The 25,131-nt window shown below is 31.7% G+C and overlaps 1 protein-coding gene across 1 annotated transcript in view; it reads right to left on the reverse strand.

Moving 5' to 3' along the window:
• Window positions 1-25,131, reverse strand: part of LOC147073452 (putative peptidoglycan muropeptide transporter SLC46) — a 121,997-nt gene that overhangs the window by 6,556 nt on the left and 90,310 nt on the right. The window contains exon 4 of the mRNA XM_085945496.1: window positions 8,041-8,142. Within this exon, the coding sequence (XP_085801622.1) occupies window positions 8,041-8,142 (102 nt within the window). The remainder of the gene's footprint in view (window positions 1-8,040; window positions 8,143-25,131) is intronic.

The following is a 25,131-nucleotide window of genomic DNA, read 5'->3' on the forward strand; positions in this document are numbered from 1 at the left end:
AACCTTAGCAACCAATAATAGTAGATTGGATTACGGATTTCTTCCGAAATAACTTTTCATACAAAACAGAATGAATTGAAAATGAATTCAATTCTGTTCAAAGATGGCTAAACGTATTAAAAGAATGCATTGGCATCGTGTTCTGATATTTTCTAAAAGTTTCAAATGTCTAGCTAGTAGGGAAGTTAGTTAAAAATCGATTGCAAGATTTTTACTGGATAAACAACCACCGGACAAATAAGAATACGAGCCAATAAAAACGTTGTAATCTAAACAAACCGAGCAAGATAAACATTAATTAATCATAATATGTATTTTTGTATTCTGGAGAATAATAAAATAAAATACACATGTAATTTTAGGGTTCTTAGCATTTTACATTATTAGGTACCACTAATTCGATGTCCATGTATCCAGAGGGCTTGCTAATCCTAGCATCAACTCCACAGTTAATATAACAAACTAATTACGAATATTTTTTATCACGAAATGGTTATTTTTTTAAATTGAATAATATAAATAAATTCTGCACTATTTGATGTATTTCCCATTAGTTGCGGTCGCAGCTAATTATTTTATAAATAAATCGCCTTGATCTCGATTTGGTTCTGACTCGTAAAATTGTAAAAAAATATGAAAAATAACATTTTGCTAAAAAGGTGGATCACAATTATTAAATAATAATTAGTTATTGCGAACGTGCCTACCCTCTGATAGAGCTGTATAACTAGGGCCGCATTAAGGTACGGGGCTTAGTGGCTACAGCACCGAGTCTCAGCTAGCTGAAGTGTGTCAATCATATTTTTATTATCTTTGACAAAAAATACGAATTTAGCAGATATTAGAATATGAACTTATTTCACTTTTTCAGTTCATCCTATTTTATAAAGTGTTTTTTTAGGAAAATCAATGTTTTTTTCTAAATAAATATAAAATACATTGAAACTATGAATTATTAAAAAAAAAATCGATGCTCAAGAGAAAACTTAAGGTGAATGCGCCGCGGTAGCGAAGGTTGGAGGTAGGCTGTTAAGATCTGCCATAAATTGTGCACATTAAACTTTGTTAGTCATAGAACGTATTTATTTTTATAAGACTACAATTTACTTACTGACGGTGATGGTTAGTTTTTAAAAATCAATTAAACCCTGCCTAAACCAAACCATAATAGTTTTGGTATACTTTGGGCGATACGAAAAAATTGCGCACACTTTTTCATTTATACTTATTTTTTTCTGTGGATTAAGAATACTTACGTGATATTAGACAATATATTGTTGGTCCATTTTTTTACATTAATTATGTCCTGCCTAAACCAAACTATAATAGATAAAACTATTTTGACTATTATTTATTTATTTACTGAAATTTTGACTATTATTTATTATGGCTTGGTTTCGCAGGATTTAATTAACTTTTAAAAACTTATCAACACCTTCTGTAAATAGTTGTAGTCTTCTTTCAATGAAAACAAATACGTATGACTGACAAAGTTTAGTGTGCACTATTTATGGCTGATCTTAACAGCCCACCTCCACCTTTCTCCACCCAGCAGAAACATATGAAGTTTGCAATTTGTTTTAATTAATAAATGCATAGGTATCTAAAATCATATAAAATAAAAGTGTCTTCAGTGTCTTTTCAATTTACCTTTTTTAGATATCTATCGCGTTTTAAAATCCAAAAGGCCGTAATTGACAATGTACAGTACATTACAGCAATTTAAAAAAAATGTTATTTCGCCTATTCGCTTTTGAGACGCTGAAGATGGCAGTCGAGACCACCTAAGTACCTATATACATTTTTTCAAATTTCTACATATTGTGGACATTATAAATTATAAGTTTACGACGTTCACAACATGAAACATTATTATAAAGAAAAAATATTAAAAACGATTATAATGAAAATATAAAAGATAACATAATATAATATAAACATACAAAAGCAGTGAAAATACAATTATACATCTATATAAGTTCGACGAAGTACACCGAGTTTGCTAAGGAGACCCTATTTCAAGAATTTATAAAATAGCGTCCACCGAAACTCACCTCACGCAAGTGGAATATATCAACACCCGAAGCGATTTGGTTGACCATAGTTATCGCCCTCCCAAATGGCATTACCAGTGACAGGTTGGTTCTGCACCTTGGGAGAATAAACAACTGATGCTCCCTATTTCCCTATCACTGATACACAGGTCAACACTACCCAGAAAGGTAGAGTTCTCATTTATACCTCGAATAAGTCGAAAAAAATACGTAGCTAAATAAAGATCTCTTCTAAATTGCAGACTGCAGTATGTAAGCATACCTAATAGAAAGTCAGTTTTACATATCTACGTACCTAATTAAATTTCGTCGAAATGTTCTTTTAAAAGAAAATTTAGTGCACAATTTAATTCGTTCAAATTTCACAAAGGTCATCTGGTGGTCAAAGTCATGATCTAATCCTAATCTTTCTTACATTATACAAATGATGTACGATCATATATATATAATATATATATATATATATATATATGAGGCGCCGAGTGCCAAAGGAGCTCAAGCGCCAACTTTACGATTTTTGACATTTGAATGTAGGTTTTTTCTATAAATCGATATGTATCATGCCACAAAGTCTTATCGCTCAAATAATTATAGATATTTTACAATAGAGATTTATTTTCTGTGGCATAATTGTTTTGGTCGTTATGTCGGCACGCCACAAAAGCTTATCCGCCATTATTCTATGGAGAGCGCGAGACCAAAACAGCTGTCAGATTTGTCTTATTGAATATACGTTCTCAACAGTGAAAAAAACTAAAAATGAGCTCAAGAAGGATTAGAAAAATAGCTTCGATGTGTGTTAAACCTGTAAACGGGGAAAACCACGCTAAGTTTAACATGTTTTATCCGTTTTTCTTTCACATACGCTGTTGTTTTAAATATTTTAGATTACTTTTGAAATATGGTTATTAACGTCATTTTAGTAATTATGTCCACTAAGCTTTTACTTTCATGAAGGAAAATAACTCTTATTTCTAATTTCATCTTATTTTATATCCAATTACGATTGATATACACTAAAAAAAGTATTTAAAAAATCACCCGAATCCTTAAGAAAAAACGATGCTGTTAAATTTGAATAATGATTTTGTTATTTTGGCCAGTTTGTAGTAACGATTTGATTTAGTATTATCAATAATATTGGATATATAGACGGTTATTACAAAAAAAAACAATCCAAATGCTTTGAAATCATCGCTGTAATATTTATATCAAAATGTTTTTTTATTGCTATCCAAACCCTTACATTAAAGTATTTTTTTTAAATGATTTATTTTTTTAAATTAATGCCATTATTTGAGTTTGAAAATGTTAATGCCACAGAAGCTTATGCAACAAAAAAAAGTTTTAAGTGCCACCTTTTTTCATTTTTCTTTATGAAAAAGGGGCTCAAACACTATTTTTTTTGGAATCCAATAGATATTTTTCATTAAATATTATTGCAAATAATACTTTGATTTTTTTAAATTTGCTTTGCTTAGAAAATAATTGTCCATTTCAACATTCAAGTTTAAAATTAAAAAAATAAATTCACTGAAAACTTGTCGGCCATTTTGCAGCACTTTTGTTAAATGGTGCTTGAGCTCCTTTGGCGCTCGGCGCCTCATATATATATGTATTATTCAAAATGATTAATTACTATTCATATTATTTTCTAACAGTCTGTGTCAACAAAAGAACAGCTACGTACCTGGAATACTATGCAAAGTGAATTAGCATACAATGTTTTTTGCACCTTCGATATTGACTTAATTTAATTTAGGCATATTTATATGATTTTTTTGTTTGACCTATACGTCATTATCTCATATTCTAATGGTTAGGATGACGCATTATATCAGTGGTGATCATCCATATTCCAGACTATCACTACTCCAGACTAGGGATTGCATTACCGGTATTCCAGTATTTATCCACACCGAAATACCGGTTTTAAAAATCCAAAATACCGGAATTTTCGGTAAACGCACACTTCTTTACGTTTTTGAAAATGAATTATAAGTTATATGCTGCTAAAATGCAAATATATTGAGTGAATCCAACAGAGGTAAACAAATAATAAAACAAATTTCATCAAATTTATATAAGTAATTGTCGCGATAAATTATCATAATATTATTTCGAAATGGAAAACATCCGTGACAAAAATGTTCAATTATTAGCCGGCTCGCACATCACAATTCGCCTTGTGTGCCTAACGGCCATAAATCAAAAGTTGACAAAATTTCGACGAATGTTGCATCGTACATCCTCGCACATCTGCCCAGCGGCAAACGTCAAACACGAAAAAAGAGAAGTCTCTCGTCTGCCATTTTTATTGTGTTGATTGTATGAACAAACGTCAAACGCGGCGGCGTGAGCGAGCAATGACATTGTAGACAGAGACAAAGACAGAAATGACCGATGGCCGCCAGCTGTGCGCTTGCGCGGAGGCGACATTCCCGAGATCGACATGCACGCTTTGGCCATTGCAACTAGACGAATGTCGCAGGGTCGCAGAGTTGCAGTTGCATCGGCCAATCTGCGAAGGTCCATTTGATAACGTTTGTTTCTTGGTTTACGATGACGTCACATCGACGAATTCGTCGTAAGACGCATGCGGCGAGTTCTGATGTGCGAGCCCTCTTATGTAATTATTGATGACTGTACAAGCGTTGAATTTAAGAAGCTTTTCCTGCAGCCGGACTTATTTACATTTGATGAACATTTGAGGGCTTAAAATATTTTTAAATGTCAACATAACAAATGTAGTTATGTTGGTTTTTGCTATAAAATAATATATTAAAAAGATTTTAATAGCTATATTTATTAATACGCACCTTCTTCTGTTTTTTAATGCTTAAGTAATACCGATATTAATACCGGTATTCAATAAGAAATACCGAAAAACCAGTGACATTTTCATTCGGTATTGCAATCCCTACTCCAGACTAGCTAGAGATGTCTATTTCAAGGCAACATGTAGGTATCAAAATGTCAATCTTAAATTTTAGGCCCTTTAATAATATTATTTATGTTAGAACTTACCTACCATTGGCGATGCCAATTGGGAGGGCAATAACCCTGTGCAACCAAATCGCTTCGATTATTGATATGTTCCACCTACGTGAGGACGAGTATTATAGATGAGCGTTGTTTTATAAATTCTTAAAATATGGTTTACTTAGCTCATTCGGTGTACTTCCTTGTATCTAATTTATAATTTGTGTACCTACTCTTTCTACTTTTTAATAACATAATACTGCATTTTTTTATATAATACTGTTTTAATAATTGTTTCTAAATGTCATGTTGTGAACATCTTAAATTAATAATTTGTAATCTTCACTAGGTGTATGTAAAAATAAATAAAATTTGAATTTGAAATGTAATGTTGAAAAGTATGCAAAAGTATCCTTCAAAACCTTAGTAGGTATGTTTGGCTTATTTAGCGTAAAATTATAGTATAATAATATTATAGTATAATTATAGTATAATAATATAACTGTTACACATTTTTCGCGGCAAAATTCAGTTGCCAACATTGACGTGATGTTGAAAATAAGTCCATCGGCGATGGATCTACGTAATCTATCTAATATATATCTACTGTTTTAATACTATTTCTTTCTTTGTTTAAATGTCATGTTGTGAACGTCTTAAATTAATAATTTGTAAATTTTACTGTAAGTAATATTTATAAATAAATAAATTTTAATTTGAATACTGAAGAAGGTAAGTAACTAGAAATTATTTAAATTCATTTGAATGAATATTATATAAGAAATCTTTATTAAATTAAGGCGAAGCGAAGTGTTACAAGTGACACCTAGTGACGGAATTGCGAAACATGCAATTTATTGAGAATATTCGCTGATGGCTTGAAAGACTTTCAGGCGCACGGGGGGGGTTCGGGTCCGCGCTATCAATTTGTATAATTATGGTTCCCTATTATTTATTTGTAACTGCAATGAAGTATTTTTCATTCATTGACATTCATTCACTTTTGTGTATACACCTAGATTTTTTGTAATACATGAACTAATTAAATATTACCTGTGTTGTGATTTTCCATCGCGCATTGTTATACTTTGCGATTTTAATTACGTAATGTGACATTTTGAAAATATCACAATGATGGATTCGTCACACGTTTGACTTGTCCCAAAACCGCAACGCATTCAAAACCACCATTGTTGCGGATTAACCCAAATAGATATATCTATAATCCGACTGAATTAAATCGGATAATACTAAATTGCAACGACACTAAACACAACATGACATTGATGCCAATTATGTTTGCAGGCAGGTACTTACAGGTACACATTTCGTTTTAAACTAAACAAATAATCTAAATTAATTAGAGTTTTTAATTTCCTAACAAACACGTAGACATATAAAATTAGAAGTTTAACATAGATGGTACCTATAATTAATAGGGTTTGCAGTTCCGCAGTTCCTGAATGTATAAAAAATCCCGGAATTAGAAATTATGTAATCCAGGGACTGACTTTTATGTGATTCTCATAAAAATATTTTTTTTTTTTTTTGTGAACTAAGGAATTATTATTCAGATAAAGTACAGGGTGGGCCAACTTGCACTGACTGATATAAAAATGCACATAACTTTTCTAATTTTAATCTTTTAATATTTGAGAATGAAAGTGAAAGTGTAATAATATGTTATTTGTTTTATCTTTGTGTGAAACATAATATCATTTAAATAACCTCCATTTTCTTGTTGACAAGTAATGGCTCTTTCTAAAGCATTTTGCATTACGGCATGTCATTGATTACGGCACGCAACGTTTCTGGCCCCAACTTTGTTATTTCTGATTTCAGAATTTCTATAATAAAATTAACCAATTATTTACTGATCGGTTTCTAATTATTTCAGTTAATAATAGAATTATAAATAAGGTAGACCTAATAAACAGTTGATGATTTCACTTAAAAATTGAATTTTTTTAAAATATTACATATTTATAATATATATTTCGTTAATAAACTTAAGTTTTATAAGTATAGTAAATAGATTCCACAAAAATGAATATTTTATTTTTCCCCTGGCTGTTCTGTTTTGTCACCGTTCTGTTTTGTCATGTTCTGTTTTGTCACTGTTCTGTTTTGTCATGTTCTGTTTTGTCATGGAACCGACACTTCAAGTTATAATTTATTTTCGCACTCTATAACAGGGGGGGGGGGTAAACTGCGGCCCGCCGGGTATTTTTTTGCGGCCCGAAAAAAAATATTGATAATAGATTAAAATAGTAATATTGATAGTGTACCGACAGAGCTACAACTTGAGATTATTGATCTGCAGTGTGACACTGATTTAAGAGAATTGCATCGTCGTGAAGAAATCTAAAAATTTTACAATGCCCTTAATTCAGACAAATTCGACCAACTTAAAGATTATGAAAAAAAATGTTCGTTATTTTTGGATCAACCTATATATGTGAACAAACATTTTCGATCATGAACCTCAATAAAAATTCTTTACGATCAAATATCTCCGATGCCCATTTACAAGCAGTTTTGAGAATATCAACTACAAAATTAACACATGAATTTAAAAAAAAATGTTAAAAAATGTACAACAGTTTCATTCCTCTCATTAATTTTTTTATAATGTTTATTTTTCCTGATAATAAATAGTGTATATTGTTATCTAAAAATGGTATTTTACTTGCGGCCCGCCGCTCATTTTGAATTCTTGAATTTGGCCCTCCATCCAAAAAGTTTGCCCCCCCTGCTTTATAAGAATGATTATGACAGTGAATTTACATAATAATAATATATTGGTAGGTACTCAATTCCATCTACATAATAATATATATATTTTTTGTCAAGCAATATCATTGTTTGAATTTTTTCGTTATTCAAAAATTTTGGTGAATGTTTCCTTTCAAGGAAAAGCCACTTAACTCGATTAGATTCGCAATTATAAAATAAATTAAAATAAGATAAAACAATTAAATAATGACCGTAACTGGTGACTTACCGCAGAGGTTCGTGATCATGCTGTACGTCGAGAATATGCTGAAGTCCACTTCGTTCCAGTTGAAACGGAATCTGGTGAAGAGGTACATCACGACCATCTCGCCTGAAAGGAAAAACGCCATTGTGATGTTAGTTTTGTAACAGCAATTATTAGAAGACGGTAAATAGTTTCAGAACGATAATTATTTAGTATTTTATTCATTTAATGCACGGTTATTGAAAAATAGGTTAAATAATGTTGAGGTCAACTTGGATTATTAAGGTGACGCTAGCTCCTCACGACGGTATATTTACACCAGCGATTTCCAAACTGGGGAGGCGCGGACTGTTGCAAAGGGAGGCGCGAAAAGTTTAACACAATAATGTAGCCACAGGGCCCACAGGTTTGCAGTTTTCAAGTGCATAGTTTATAAAACGACAGCTAGTTATAAACTACATAAAAAACATTCCTATGAAAGTTAGGTTGTTTGCAAACCTGTATGAAGATATGGAGACTAATTTTATTAAGTATACCTCATTTCTATACTATTGTACATGGCCTCCACAAGAGGGGAGCTAACAGGGCTCCAGCCTGGGGGACCGGTGTTGCGGGTCGACCAGTTAAGTGAGATAAACACGCCGAAAATTCATTCTATCAGTAAAAAAAGTCGCCTTTGGTTACAGGATGATGACATTTTATAATATATGTGTCTGTGTGATACAATTTAATGTGATTGTGTGGTGTGTGTGTGATTGATGATAATTCACATGTAGAATTTTATTTTATAATTATTTGTAATGTATTTCCTGACTAATAAAAATGGCTATATGGAAACAAAAACATTTGTTCAATTTTGGTTGAATCGAACTGAAGAATAATTTAATAATTTGTCAGGAAAAGCGATGCGAGTAGGAACTGCTACCATTCGTAACATCATATTTATGCGAATCGGAATTTTCTGCATTAGATGCAATAAAATCCATATATCGAGCCCGTATATCGAAATCCATATAAAGTCACTTTGGTGTAAAAATGTATTTAATGAAATAAAGGGGGGAGGGGAGGGGCCAAGATTAGATTGTTTTAAAAGGCAGACGTAGTAACGTAGAGTTTGGAGACCACTGATTTACACAATATGTAAATTACATGACTAGAGTCACGTCCCTAGGCAAAGTTCCACCCTAAGCAAACATATAATTTGACATTCCCTTTCAATTTTTGTTTCAATTCGTACGCAAATTCATTAAGTACCTACTTAGTTTTATTATAAGGCCATGCATTAGTTGAGGCACGGTCTAAAAAGATCGTCGCTAGGCGATGCGCGGATTGCGGGTGGCGGGTGAAAATGACGCCTGTCAAACGAAATATTAATTGTCATATAAATCCAACATACGTCCATTTTATGTTCTGTTTATTGTTCTATTAGTAACAATAATAATATATTCATTGACATGTTTTCTTTTTAAAGTAAATGGGTAACGTTTTTAGTCATCTTTACACGATTTTAGAATTAATTGACCCGTCGCCATCACGCAGCAAAGTGACGTGTTCCCGGGTCAACATTCTCTCAGTGAATGGCAGCGAGTCCAAAATTTCGTCGCGCGTACAGTTGAAAATTATTTGGCGTTTCACTGATGCGTCACCTTAAACAGATTAACATATAAAAATCGGTACAAGTCGATTTACGGGAAGCCAGACGGCAACCGCTCCAATTTTCATGGTCGATTTTGACAAAATTCATGAATTCAAGAGTTCAAACATAACCTAACCTAACTTAACTTTACCGAACCTAACAAATAATCCAGTATATCGGCTATTTTCAAAATTTGTTTGTCGCTGGCTTCCCATAAACCGACAAGAACACAAAAATCTTTAAATTAATGAACACGTCATGATGTAGTGAGATTACTCTAAAAAAGCGGCGGTTTTAGGTCTCTGGCGCTGACAGATTTGGAGGCACCCTGAAAATATTTATATGCGATACACCGCCATTATAATACGTATTACAATACAACAATGGTTGTGTTGTCAGCAACTGTTATCAAACGCTGTAATATTAATTGTTTTCGTTCCTTCCTCCGTCTCTTTTTATAGTATGTCTTAATGTTTTGTCGAATCGCACATAACATACCAAAACTATTATGGTTTTGTTTAGGCAGGGTTTAATTAATTTTTAAAAACTATCCAACACCATCCGTAAATTTTAGTCTTAGTTCAATAAAAACAAATTCGAATGACTGACAAAGTACACCATTTATGTCGGATCTTAACAGCCTACCTCCACCCTTCGCCACTGATTACTTAGAATATAGTATACATACACGTATGTAAGTATGATAAATACATGTACCAATTGAAATATACAAGTTTAGCGAAGTGCTTAGTAACGAAAGAGTCATCAGGGGCGCGACAACCCGGGGTGGGTCCTGGCCTCCTCCAACAGCTCCCTCCACCTGTCCCTATCCAGTGTGGCCGCTTTCCAATTTGGTACCCCCAGAATACGGCAGTCACTGGCAGCTCCATCTAACCAGCGAATCTTTGGCCTCCCTCTTCTTCTACATCCTATTGGATTGCTGGATATCACTCTCTTTGCTGGTTCATTGTCATTCATACGGTGCACATGACCTATCCATCCAGCGCTCGAAATGGACCGGAACGCACCGGAGCGCCGTTCCTGTTCGTGAAATCGGTAAAATTATCGCTCCGTCTCGTGGAATAAATAATTTGACCATCTGAGCTGGATAGGCCACATAATATAAAATCTAACACACTTATTTTTATGAAAAAAAAACACATAAACTTTGATAACTTTAGTATGTACAAAATATTGAAAAAAACTGTCGAGCGCTCCGGTTCGCAAATTTTTCCATTTCGAGCGCTGTAGCCATCGCATCTTAATTGATTGAACTGCGCTGCAATCTTCGTACAGCCCGTAAAGCTCAGCATTATATCTTCTCCTCCAATTGGTGCCATCCCTGATCGGTCCATATATACGGCGGAGAATTTTTCTTTCAAAGATGTTCAGGGCTCGTTCATTTCGCAGAGTTAATGTCCAGGTTTCCGATGCGTAGGTGAGCACTGGCTTTACAAGTGTCTTGTAAAGAGTGCTTTTAGTTCGGCGAGATAGTAAGCGGGACTTAAAATGTCTTAACAGACCAAAGTAGCATTTATTCGCAGACATGATTCTCTTGTTGATTTCTTCTGTAATATCAGAGTTACAAGAGATCCAAGGTATATGAAACTGTCGACCGTATCAAACTTGTATGCACCAATATCTAACTTTGGTGCGACTTCTCGTGGTGTGACATAGACAGGCATGTATTCAGTTTTTGCCTCGTTTATTTGTAAACCCATTCTTTTGGCAGAGGCTTCTAGTGCTGTGAATGCCTCGAGTAACGAAAGAGTAAGGACTGATAATTGGTGTGGAGAAAGCAAAGAAAAACCTTCGCACAACGGCATATTGAGAGTGGATGAAATGGTAATGTTAGATAATATTGTTGATAATATTATACAGTCTTTATTTACTATCTGCGAAACAAATTCAAGAGACAAATAAATTGCTGTTTTCTTAAAACGTTGTACCTTTATGCCCCTGTCCATTATCCAGCGCGCCCTTTGTCTTACAAAGATTAATATTTTTGCAGAAACAATTTATTTATTATACAATTGCCAATCATATTGAGACTTTGGAACAATGCTTTTCGATATTTTGTAAACAACTGTGACATCATAGATCGGAAATTTAAATGTCATAAATAAAAATATAATATATACCTATGTAATGGTTGTATAATTCGCTCTTACTCCTCGATTTGACGCACTTACTTTATATATTTCACCATACAATTGAGTTTACGTAAGTTAAAATCATATATATTTTATTGAAAATGTTTTTTTCGGACTGTTACCGCCCGGGTGTATCGCACCCTTCACATCCCTCTTGGCGAATCCCTGTGGGCGTTAACTCATCAAATATTGATACCACGAAATACAGAATTAATGGAAACTGAAATACCTAACGGGTGTGGAGTAACAGGCAACCGATCTAGAGTGAAGAAGTATATGGGATAAACTTAAACACGTGTCAAGAATACGTCTTTCTAAGCTTGTCCTTCGTTCTGACAACTGCTCTTAGTTTATGCACTGACGCTCATTCAATATTGGTGTATTTTAATGTTGCAACAAGCAGTATTGAACGTCTATAATGTGTGTTTCATTTTTGTAGGACTCTCGCACATTCAAAACCCTGCTTCAAAATGTAGTGAATTGGGGGTAAAGCCTATCTGAATTTTATTTATTAATCTGTTCTGTGTTTGACACTTAAGTTTGATCATTTAAGTATTTAAGCTTTATGTTTGTATTGATTACTTACTTACCTTTCCTGAACTCTTATGATTCCAAACATCATGATTTGACTTCATTCTTATCGATTTCATTTTATCAATTTATTACCGTAGTGATCCATAATAAAATTAACAATGAGAGAAAAAAAACAAAATAATATATAGATATTCATATTTTTATCTTTCTGGCTTTCTTCTGTGGATAAACTTGCACGCATTAAATATAAAATGACATTGTTGTTTTAATTTAATAAAACGCATTTTTTTTGTAATACTTATTCCACTTTTTATCAATAGATTAGGACCGGTTTCGTCCGCCTCAGCATTCTCCGCATTCAGCTAAAAATGTCCCTCTGAGGCGGACGAAACCGGTCCTAATATATTGATTAAAAGTGGAATAAGTACTACAAAAAATGCGTTTTATTAAATTAAAACAACAATACAATGCAGTTCCAACATGAATTGACAGTTAAGAAAATAAAAGAAAAAATAAAATAACAACACTGGAAAATAAACCTTAGAGTTGTAGATGTAAGTTTAATTTTTAACGAACCGGTTGTTGGTTATAACTTCGCCTGCTACGATTTATTATCTGCTCTGTATGTGGGGTAAGGACCAGTTAAAATAAAATTTAATGTCGCTTTCTTTTTCTTTCCGCTCCAATTGACAATATTCTGTTACGATAAGTAATCTTTTTTTTATCGGAATAAAGGAACAGGCTTATTCAGCAGGCACGTATTACTAATTTAAAATGAAAAGATGCAATATACTTATTTTCTATAATTAAATAGTAACCCACACGAAACGAACTATATATGTAAAATAGTACCTGCTTTTAGAAACCTTATATAGTACATTGGTAATTATTACTATGCATAAGATACTCTGTGTAGTTCGTCGTATTATCATTACATCATTTAAAATCGTAAGTAGGTAGTATTTTCAGATACAAGTATGTTTACAAATTAAAGTTAAGTCGAGGGTCTCAGATTCGAATCATGGGTCTGGAAAATATACATATTGTTTTCAATGTGGGTTTGGAGTCAGAGTATAAACCTAAAAATACAGCTATCAATATTCGTAGAATGTTTATCACAATTGAATGGTCAAAGACATAGTTTATAATAAGTATCTTTAGAATGATCTTCAAATGTGTTAATCTTGCCGATTTTTTGAATAATAAAATGCCTAATTCTTGTCAAATTTGGGATCACAGAGATTTTCAATATAATTTTTTATCGTAAATATTTTACTAAAATTATCTCGTCATAAATTATACTAATGGTTTTATAAATGCGATTAAAAATTAATAAATGTAAAAAATTTTAACACCACTGCACATTCATGTACTGAAATATGACTATATTCTAAAACATTAGAGCGAGAGGTTTAAAAGAATACTATTTTATGTAACAAAAATACTTTATGCAGTCATCAAATGTGTATAATAAATATAAAGGATAATAAGGCTTCAAAATTATATAAATAGATTATCTACATCGTTTAAGGAATGTCCAGGATCATGGTTTGAAAATACAATAAAAACTCAATTTTGACCTACGCCGAGCATGTCCCCCCTTAATACAAACCTCCACTCTGTGGAGGCCCATGATGGGATTAGGATCGGACATGGTCAAAAATAATTTTAATATTAATACAAATTATGTCCATCATATAAGATTTTAAAAATAATTAAGCACAGCATGTATCTACTGATATTTTACTTACACACCGGCGTAGAGTGGAGAAAGTATAATTTATTAAATTATCTGCAAAATTAATACCTACCATAATAATATATGAGTATATCATTTTACATTATACAAACATTTTAGCTTGAAAATTTATTGGCTTTCTACGCAGATTTTAAAACGCAATAACAGATAAAGAAAAAAATTACCAATAGACAGTCAGACATTCCAATTTTATCATAAATGTAGATATTTTTGCCACGTCCTTGGGTGAGGTTCCTACCTAGTTGAAGTACGGCCTTATGGTGGAGAGAGTCAAAAATAAATTTTTAAGACTCCTTTACTTTCGGCTGTATGGATATTATCCGTGGCTCTATCCGACTGATTTTATCTTAGGGATGCTTACATACTGTAGCTTAAAATTTAGAAGGGATCTTTATTTAGCTACATATTTTTTTCAGACTTATACGCGGCGTAAATGTGAACTCTGCCATTCTTGGTGGTGTTGGCTTTTGTGTCTCTGATAATTACCTTAGGAATCGAGGGCATCCGTTGTTTGTTATTCCACGGTGCAGAACGAACCTGCCATTAGTAATGCCAATTGGGAGGGCAGTAACCATGATTAATAAAATCGCATCGGATATTGATATATCCCACTTACGTGAGGGTGAATTTAGGTGGACGTTGTTTTATAAGTTTTTAAGATAGGGTCTATCAAAGTTCACTCTGTGTGCTTCCATCTACTTTTATTTTGTTACTCTTTTTTTTTATTACTTATTCTCTGTATTTTTATTTTTAAAAATTATTAACACTTATTTTATGTCATGTCGTGAACGCTTTGAATTTATAATTTGTTATGTTCATTATATGTAAAATAAATAAATTTGATTTGATTTATTTGTTTATTTATAAGTATGATAATAATATTTCACTTTTATAAAACACCTATATCATTTTAAACAAATTCCAGATCATATTAAATTAAGTAGACCTAACTTATGAATTAATCTATTTTCACTTCATACAACTCAAACACGACTTACATTTTCATTATTTTATTTAATTTTTAATTATTTATTATCATTATTTAATTTTTTTCGGAATTTTTCTGAATTTTATAAATAATGTAGATACTTCTCAATAAGAACTCTAGCATTCAGAAAAATCAAGGGGTTACTAGCATACATAATTTGGATAAAATATTATTATATTCTTATTTATAATCAAACAAATATAGATATAAATTGTTATTTTAATGATGACAGTAACATTTTTGCATAAACTGGAATTTAATACATCTTACTGATCAATTTAATTATAAATACATCTTACTGATCAATTTAATTATCTCCTATATATTATTATCCTACAGCTTTGCCCGTTTTTGCGAGCGATTGTGTGCCTTATTCGTCATGTCCAATAGGTTTAAATGAAAAATCGGCTCTCGGATCGTGAAATATCGGTAAACCATACGTCGCTATAAGATTTGTTTCCCGAATATCCATTTTTTTCGAAATCAACATTTTAATGCAGTTCAATTTCTTTTATCGAACTCTACCGAAATCATTCATAAAAACAATATATTTTTATCTAGGAACAGAGATATTTTTTAAAAAAACCCGAATATGCCATGCTAAGTTACAATAACTCCGTGGTGTTCTCCCGAATGTCCAACTATTTTTACCTGAATATCCAAGTTAATTTCGGTCGAAATAAATCTCTGGCTGAGTTTTTATTTCCCGAATATGACTTTTAGCCAATAAACCGCGCTGACGCCGTGCATCTCGCTCCCACATTCACGCTGTCTAGCTCTAAAACAATCACGCCCACTTTCATATTTTTCGGCCGTCCGGAGTCCTCTTTCAAATTTCGTCTTATTGATATTGTTTTTAAAGTTACTATTGTTTTAATAGTGAATTCATCAAATTTGAAGAGATCATGCATAGCTGATACATCACCAGTTCGCCCTGAACTTACAGTACAGTTATGAAAGTGAGTATTTTAACCCAAATAACTGCATTTTGTTCTGATAAATGACACAAAATCCCAACGGCTATATGAATTCTACAGTGTGACCCGGCAACTACTATGACGTAAAAATAATTATTATTTCAAATTATTGTTAATCAAACATTGTTTGTCTTTATTTTACTTTTAATCTAGGTATTTCTATGAAAATAAAGGCGATGCTATTGTTATTTTTGAATGCGCTGATAGTTAATTTAATTTAATATGTATGTTAGTAAATATTTATTTGGTGAATATTATATACTTAGGATATTGGTACCTACCTAATATTAGCAGCCAATGGTAATTAATTTATACATGCTATTATTTTGTATTGTTATTCCTTACAATAGTAAATATATAATATTTATTTGGTGGTTTGTACGAGTAATAAGTTTAATTGTTAATTATAGAAATATATAGATATAATAATATACAAATATAATATACATAGATTTTTTTTTAGGAAAAAGTATTAATATAAAATTGTTAGCAAGTATGAGTAAGTACCATCATAAAATATTGGAGAAATCCATGACGTCGGTTAGTAATTGAAGTAGTAGATACCTACTATTATTTAATAAACAAAAACCGATCGCCTATAGTCGCTGGATTTTGAAGAATACTATAGTGGATAATTCGTGGACTGGGTCGTAAACCCAGGAGATGCAGGGACGATTCCTGCCGAGTGTCTTACTTTTTTCAAAAAGATTTTTTCTATTGGTTATAATATTTTTCTCAGAAGTGATTTTAAAAATTATGTATGTTCAATTATTAGAATGGTACATTCTTAAATCTTGTGAATTATTCGTTCAATAAAAAAATAGTTAATTACTTAAAAACTATTTTATTAGGTACTTAATTCGAAAAAAAACCGAAAAAGCGATTGCCGCATGTTATTATTACATACGAACTTCGGTGATTACGATCATTAAGTATTTAAATAGTAGAAGTAATTACTAACAATTATCGTATAAATAAATATAACATTCGAGGCGCGTACTTTTTGACCACTCAGTAATCCGTGGGCCGTGCAGCAATACGCTACGGTCTTAAATCCCGAACATCTTTGTTTTGTCCCGAATAACCATTATTCTGAGAGAGCGCTAAAAATTTCCCGAATATCCACAGTGAGTACTTGTAAATTAAACGCATTTTCTGTGCATTTAATGATTTATACCAGTATATTATTCTTGGAATCTATTCTTAGATAATGTTGCAATCATACAGTGTAGAAAGAATGATTGATAGATCTACTGATATTTAAATATACGACAATAAAATTAGTTTTTCGTCTCCTGTACAATTGACATTTGGTCTATTCGGGAATCAAATCCTATAGCGACGCATAGTTGACAGCCGTTTGACGAAATTCCACCCGATATCGGTGATTTTTATGCATTTCCCGATACATTTTCCAGCGACACGCCACTTTATTGACAACTGATTATGTCGGGAATTTATTTTTTCACAATGTTTGCAACACTCAAACCGACTAACCAAAGATGGCCGCTTTAAATTTAAAATGCGTTTTAACCGATATATACAATCGATTTTCACAAACTAATCATAATAAGATAAACCGATAAACATATTAGAACTGATTTATTTAAATTTTTATGAATTAAGTTCTTTGTTTAAGTTAAGTTTCTACACCTCTGACGGAAAGGAAGTCTTTTGACACTGCGCGTATTTATCATGCTATGTATACTAAATTACGGTATTTCAATTGACTCACCACATATTTACTTATCAGATGCATTCGAGTAACGACAATTTGAAGTGAGCACAATTTTGTAAAACTTAACACAGTCACAAAAAAATCACTTCTAAAAACTAGGTAACATCCGTCATTTGTTGTTTCACAGGTCACAGGTGATATTATTTACGTCTCACAATGATTTAAAAATGCACAGCACTATATAATAACTCACATTTATAACAAGTACCCGTAGATAACTATAATTATTCAAATAAACAATAACATTTATACGAATTCCGATTAAAACTGACCATTTCATTGAAACGCGGGCGCACGAAATATCGACGTTTTAACATAACCAAGGAATAATATTTCCAAATTTAATGTCACTTTTTTTTGTACGGCTGTTGGATGAATTTTTTTTGAACCAATCAAACTTATATATATTTAATTAGCTCATTATATAACCCAAAAATATTTAAAAGGTATCAACCAGTGTTGCCAACTAAAATTTTCAAAGTTCAGTAGATTTTTTGATTTTTTCTTCAAAATATCAGTAGATTGACAAAAATGTATAAAATTCAACGATTGTGTTTGGTGAAAGCGTGCATTTTGACACAATCTTACAAGTGTCTTTTAAAAAATCATGTAAAAAGTGACTTTTGTTCATCACAAATATCTTAATTTTTTCTTTTCCTGACAAAAATTTCAGTAGATCTAATGAAATTCCAGTAGACATGGCAACACTGACTATGCGATCAACCCAGTGTTGCCAAGTCAAAATTTAAAAATTCAGTAGATAGACATGGCAACACTGACTATGCGATCAACCCAGCAGTGTTGCCATGTCTACTGAAATTTCAGTAGATCAACTGATATTTTTTGCCAATATACTGAACTTTTGATTTTTTTTTTCGAAATTCAAGAAATCTACTGATATTTGTGTTTCTCCATAATTGTAAATTAACTGATGATTCTTTTAATAATAAACTTGAAATGATTTACGCATGACCTTTTTTGATGTTATACACTTCTAAATTAACATAAAAAGCATTGTAACTCTACCCAAGAGCACCATTTTACCCATTAATATCATCATTGCTTACAATAAATTAATATAATTAGTTATTGTTATTCTTATTAGTTTTAAATAATATCTAATAAACCACATTTTTCAAAATCTTCTGAAATTTTAAATTTTGACTTGGCAACACTGGATTGATCGCATAGTCAGTGTTGCCATGTCTATCTACTGAATTTTTAAATTTTGACTTGGCAACACTGCAAATATTAAATTTTGAATTGGCAACACTGGGTTGCAGTGTTGCCAAGTCAAAATTTAAAAATTCAGTAGATAGACATGGCAACACTGACTATGCGATCAACCCAGTGTTGCCAAGTCAAAATTTAAAATTTCAGTAGATTTTGACAAAAAAATCAGTAGATTTCATAAAATATCAGTAGATTTTGAAAAATGTGGTTTATTAGATATGATTTAAAACTAATAAGAATAACAATAACTAATTATATTAATTTATTGTAAGCAATGATGATATTAATGGATAAAATGGCACTCTTGGGTAGAGTAATGCCAGCGCTCCATTGGCGAGCCAAAAGTCCGAGGACAATAAATCGTCCGATTTGTCTATGCCCTGCTACTGATCAATGAACGAATAAAAAAGTCGAGCTGTCAAAAGTCAAAAATTGCGATTATCGTAATGTCTTTTGATAACCCTATAATTTTGTGTTATTTATATGTAGCCTTGCGTAAAATAATATAGCAGTGAAAACAACACAAGATTTACGTTTTCTTTTATGAATTTCATAAATAAAAATAAAAAAATAATTGGTAAATCTCTCATTTTATAATGTGTAAATTAACAAATAAATCAATGAAAATGTTTAAAACAATTACAGATTTTTTTGCGGTCCGAATGATTGCGTATTAATGTCAAATCAAATTTGCATTGCGATCGACGGACGAAGTCTGGCAACTCGGAGGTAAAATATCAAACATGTTTGAAATCCAACGAGCCTGGTCTGCGGATTAAAAAGTCCGCAGACCTGGGGTGCTCCACGCGAAAAAAAAGTCCGAAGACTGTAAATCGTCTGACTTGCGTGCCAATGGAGCGCCGGCATTAAAATGCTTTTTATGTAAATTTAGAAGTGTATAACATCAAAAAAGGTCATGCGTAAATCATTACAAGTTTATTATTAAAAGAATCATCAGTTAATTTACAATTATGGAGAAACACAAATATCAGTGGATTTCTTGAATTTCGAAAAAAAATATCAGTTGATCTATTGAAATTTCAGTAGACATGGCAACACTGGATACCATAGAATATTATTTCAAAATTTGATAGCGTAACATTTTTTTTATGGCTGTTAAATGATAATTTTTTAAACCAATGAAACTTATATGCATTCAATTAGCTCATATAACCCAAAAATATTTAAAAGATATTCAACAATAATTGGTGTTATACATATTATTTAAATCATTATCAACCAGGATCAATCCACTGCTGGATAAAGGCCCCCCTAGCTTGATTCTATTCCTTTCTGTCATTTGAATTCCTGTATTTATCAAAATCGGTGATATTATATTTATCCTCATATTCATATCGTCATCATAATCATCGACCTGAACCAATTCACTGCTGGATAAAGGCCTCCCTACCCTGATTCTACTCCTTTCTGTCATTTGAATTGCTGTATTTATCAAAATCGGAGATATTATATTTATCTACATATTCGTATCGTTATCATCATCATCATCAACTAGGATCAATCCACTGCTGGATGAAGGGTTCCGCAACCTGATTCGACTACTAGCAGTTAAACGAATTTGTGATACTATACCTATTTATATCATCCTTATCGACATCGACCTGAACCAATCCACTGCTGGATTAAGGCCTCCCTACCCATATTCTACTCCTATCTATCATTTGAATTGCTGTATTTATCAAAATTGGTGATATTATATTTGTCTACATACTCATATCGTTATCATCATCATCATCAACTAGGATCAATCCACTGCTGGATGAAGGATTCCGCAACCTCATTCTACTACTATCAGCGAAATGTCAAACTGTCTGACGTGAATAAAAAACCCATCCCGAAGAGAAAACTATGGCGCCATCTATGCATACTTCACAATTATATTAAAATCCAACACCGCCAAGCCGTCTGCAAGACCTAGCGAGACAGCTGGCTCAGCTAGTAAATAATAAATACGCAACCAAAAACTTATCTTTTTTGGTTAAAAAATAAAAAGTCTGGTTTTTATTAGTACCTACCTATATCGTATTTTATGAATAGTTTTCTCAACCAATGAAGTTCTTTAAAGTACATAACGTTATTATTTTTTATATTTAATAGCTAGTAACTCCTCAGCATGACCCCCACATCCTGAAGCGGACCCCAGGCCAGGATCTTTAACGCCCCCCCCCCTACCTATCACTAGGGTCAAAGGCAGTCTGACGTTCTACAGTGGCTTTTTCTAAATGGTGTTCGAGGTCAATAAAAATGTCGTGTATTTATTTGTAGCGATTTTAACACATCGAATTATAGAGTTGTCGAGTATCAACACACAATAACCAAAAATTGCATTACACTACCATATTATATTTTTAAATGGTGATAGCCCCGAAGTAAAATAGCGCCGCAGACGACTTTTTTTTACTATTAGAGCAAATTTAAGATGTGTGTTTATCTCAATTATGTGGTTGACCCGCCACGCCGGGCCCGCCCTGAACCCGGGCTCCTAGGCTAAAGCCCTGTCAGCCCCCCCTTGTGGGGGCTATGGTCCTCAGACATTAATATTTTTTATCTCTGGCTGTTCCAACGTAGTCTCTACATTTTCATATACCACTTGATCTTTTCGCTTACATAAAAAGTGTCATTCTAATATGAATGAAAATATACGTATAATAACTGTTCTATCTGTTTAACTGTATACTTTATTTAAGTTATTTTTATTTTCTAGTTAACATAATAATTATTATTGTCAAGGATAATTAATTATAAACGCCTAGATTTGTCTCTGATCATAATACTTATTCAAAAACTGGATCTCAGTACTTATGCGTGTTAAAATGTATTCAAATAAAAACGTCATTGGTAAGTAGTTCATTTAAAAAAAAACTCACTTGAATGACAAACAAAGAGTGACATATATGGGATACACAACAAACGATAGAAAGTAAAAAATTATATTTTAATTAAATCAGTAAAATTTAAAAAAATAGTTAGTTTATAATTGGGCAATCAAATGAACAGCTAATACCACTCCTCTTAAATATCTACTTACGTGTCGCAGCATGGATGTGAATTTTGCTACACACACTTAACTTGTAAAGTTATGAACGGTATAATAATATACGCGCATGTGCATACTTAGCTAAGTACTTACTTCCTTCCTTTATTTTTTTAATGTTTCATAACTGTAAATATAATACGAAGAAAATTCTCACGATGTCTCAAAAGCTAATCACAATTAAACAGTATTATTGCTTAATACATGATTTAAGTATATATATGTGGTGTTCAGGGATTACAATTTAAGATAGATGTTTCAATTCTGGGACATCGAGATTGGATTTGTTTGACATAAGAATTTCAGTTAATTACCCTTTTCAGGCTTATATTCCTTGTATTTTTTTTTACAATATCGATTGCTTAATCTACAAACCAGCTAACTGCACTTTTGACCAAAAATGAGACTTTGATGGCATTTTATTATAAAGCATGTTTTATATGCTCACACAAAATTTCAAACTTCTAAACCTATAAATAAATGCGTTATCGTTCTTTACACAAAACAGTAAACTGCAAGTGCCAAATTTCCAATATCGTAAATGGAACAACTCCGCTCGTTATATAAATTTTAATTATATATTAAAGGGAAGCTAAAATAATCTATTGATTCATAGTGCAGCTTCTTGGTAAAAAAAATCCAAGTGTATTTTTGGAATAAATTTTATTGTTCGATAGTTAAATTATTAAGTTTTTTCTTCTTTCTAAACAATTTGCCAAAATGGAGTTAGCCGGTTTGCAGATTAATCAATCGATTTATGTTATCTACTACATTGGTACATAAATGGCGGTTTTCTTTCAAAAAAACTTTTCTAGTTCACAAAGATAAGTTAAAACAGGATTCCACCGTTTTTATTTCAAGAATTTCAGCATCAAATCATCGAGCGGTATCCCGGGAATGAAAATCCTAATAGTCACATATATTTTCTTATTTTCAGTAGTCTCAATTATTCTTGAGTATATATGCAGCCAATTTTATTAAGGTTTGCACATACGAGTAAATATATACCTATTATCATCAGTCACCATTTTGACACCCATTCATTATACGCTGTTTAATATACAGATATGTGAAGTATTAATATTACAATGTCGTATTAAATATTATTTTTAATCATGCACAATCGGTCAAGTGTGTTTTAAGGTTCTTTTGTTATTTAATATAAACGCATGTAAATTATTGTAATATACAAATCTTTTTGGTTGTTTTTACATTTGTAAAGATAACACAATTATTATCATAGCATATTATTTTTATGACAATTGTAGCGTTTCTCGCAATATGTACGGGATGTTGCCAAACACTAAGTCATCCTGGACTAAGTGCCATGGCCCATAATTATAGCATTTATTGAATTGTAAAGAATGACTTTATATATAATAAATAATAATAATAATATATTAAACGATAATAGAATATAATATATTGACAGATAACCTCACTTTCTTATGTCCATTATATCTATGTTGCCAGTATAGTGTATTACTATAAGTACAAGAAGTGTTTAAGTGGACATAGACACTTCTTGTGTCAAGAATTACTAAACTTCCATAGCATATGTCAAGGTATTTATTAAAGTAAATAATGTTAAATAATTATTTAGACATACGCGCTGAGATTCGTATCTCATTCGTTTTATAGTGGTTGACATATGCAACTTTCAAGACTTAACTCAAAATGAGCAAATTTTTGACATCAGCACTTCTTTTTGCCAAGGTTCAGATATATATCATGACAAGTACATGAAACACATCCAATTTATTTAAAATTACGAGTGAATTACAAATTCCAATGAAAAATTTTCCGAGTATATTGCGCTATACAATGTTATATTTGATTAAATTAAAGGAACAACACGGATTGACAAAATAATAATAAAACTCAAAAGGTGATAATATTTTAACCGTGATATCTGACGTAGATACCAACTATTAAAATAAACGTTTACGTTTAGTATTATATTTTATATGATATATAAATAAAATTTCTACAATGAGAAAAGAGAAAGCTTAATAAAAGCTTATAGGTAAGTACATCTTTTCTACAAAGTATACAGATTGCTCAGATGTCAGCTTTCAAAGATACCTGACATTCTTAATTCTCCACCTTCACTGGGCATGTTGGTCATTCAGATATAAATTGACAGTCAACACCGTAAAAGAAATATTATTTTACAACGTTTTTATTAGCTCGTATTTTTATTTGTCCGGTGGTTGTTTATCCGGTACAAATCGATTTTTAACTAACTTCCCGACTAGCTAGACATTTGAAACTTTTAGAATATATCAGAACACGATGCCAATGCATTCTTTTTATACTTTTAGCCATATTAAAGTAGAATTGAATTCATTTTCAGTTAATTCTGTTTTGTATGAAAAGTTATTTCGGAAGAAATCCATAATCCAATCCACTATTATTGGTTGCTAACTGGGTCGTCCTAGCAACTAAATTATTAATATATACGTGCGTTACTATGGAAATCAAAATGACATTTCAGTATTCAGTATTTCTATATTTGTTTGTTTGTTTTTCATTTACTTCATATCAAGTACAAGTTTGAGCATATTGATCATAATAATTCAACAGAAAATTTAAAAACGTTGTATATAAAAAGTTCTTTTTATCTTGTAATTATTTAATTTCAAGTCAACGTTTATTTAACAGAATCTCGTAACCAATGGAACATATTGTATTAAGTCAATGATAAAATCAAAACGTGGAAAAGTGCTTTAAAGACATAATAATAACAACTCATAATCAAAGAATTATTCATTTAACTAATATAACGGTCTTCCATCAGGAAATGACAGTTGAGATAGGTAACTAATAACATTTATAAAGGGTATTGTTTATGATTCTTGTGTTGTTATTATAAATTATTATAACTCAAATAAGATTATCTAAGTAATTTAACATTGTATTTCTCAATCTTATAGCGATTATTATGGTGTATAACTTCAATATCTATTTTGCGTATTTATATTGCAATTAAATAAAGTTATTTATATTATTGTTATCTTGACGTAAATAATAATCACGTAG

Source organism: Rhyacophila brunnea, unplaced genomic scaffold (genome assembly GCF_057557595.1).
Source record: "Rhyacophila brunnea isolate RB1 unplaced genomic scaffold, BYU_Rbru_1.0 scaffold_18, whole genome shotgun sequence".
Classification (NCBI taxonomy): domain Eukaryota; kingdom Metazoa; phylum Arthropoda; class Insecta; order Trichoptera; family Rhyacophilidae; genus Rhyacophila; species Rhyacophila brunnea.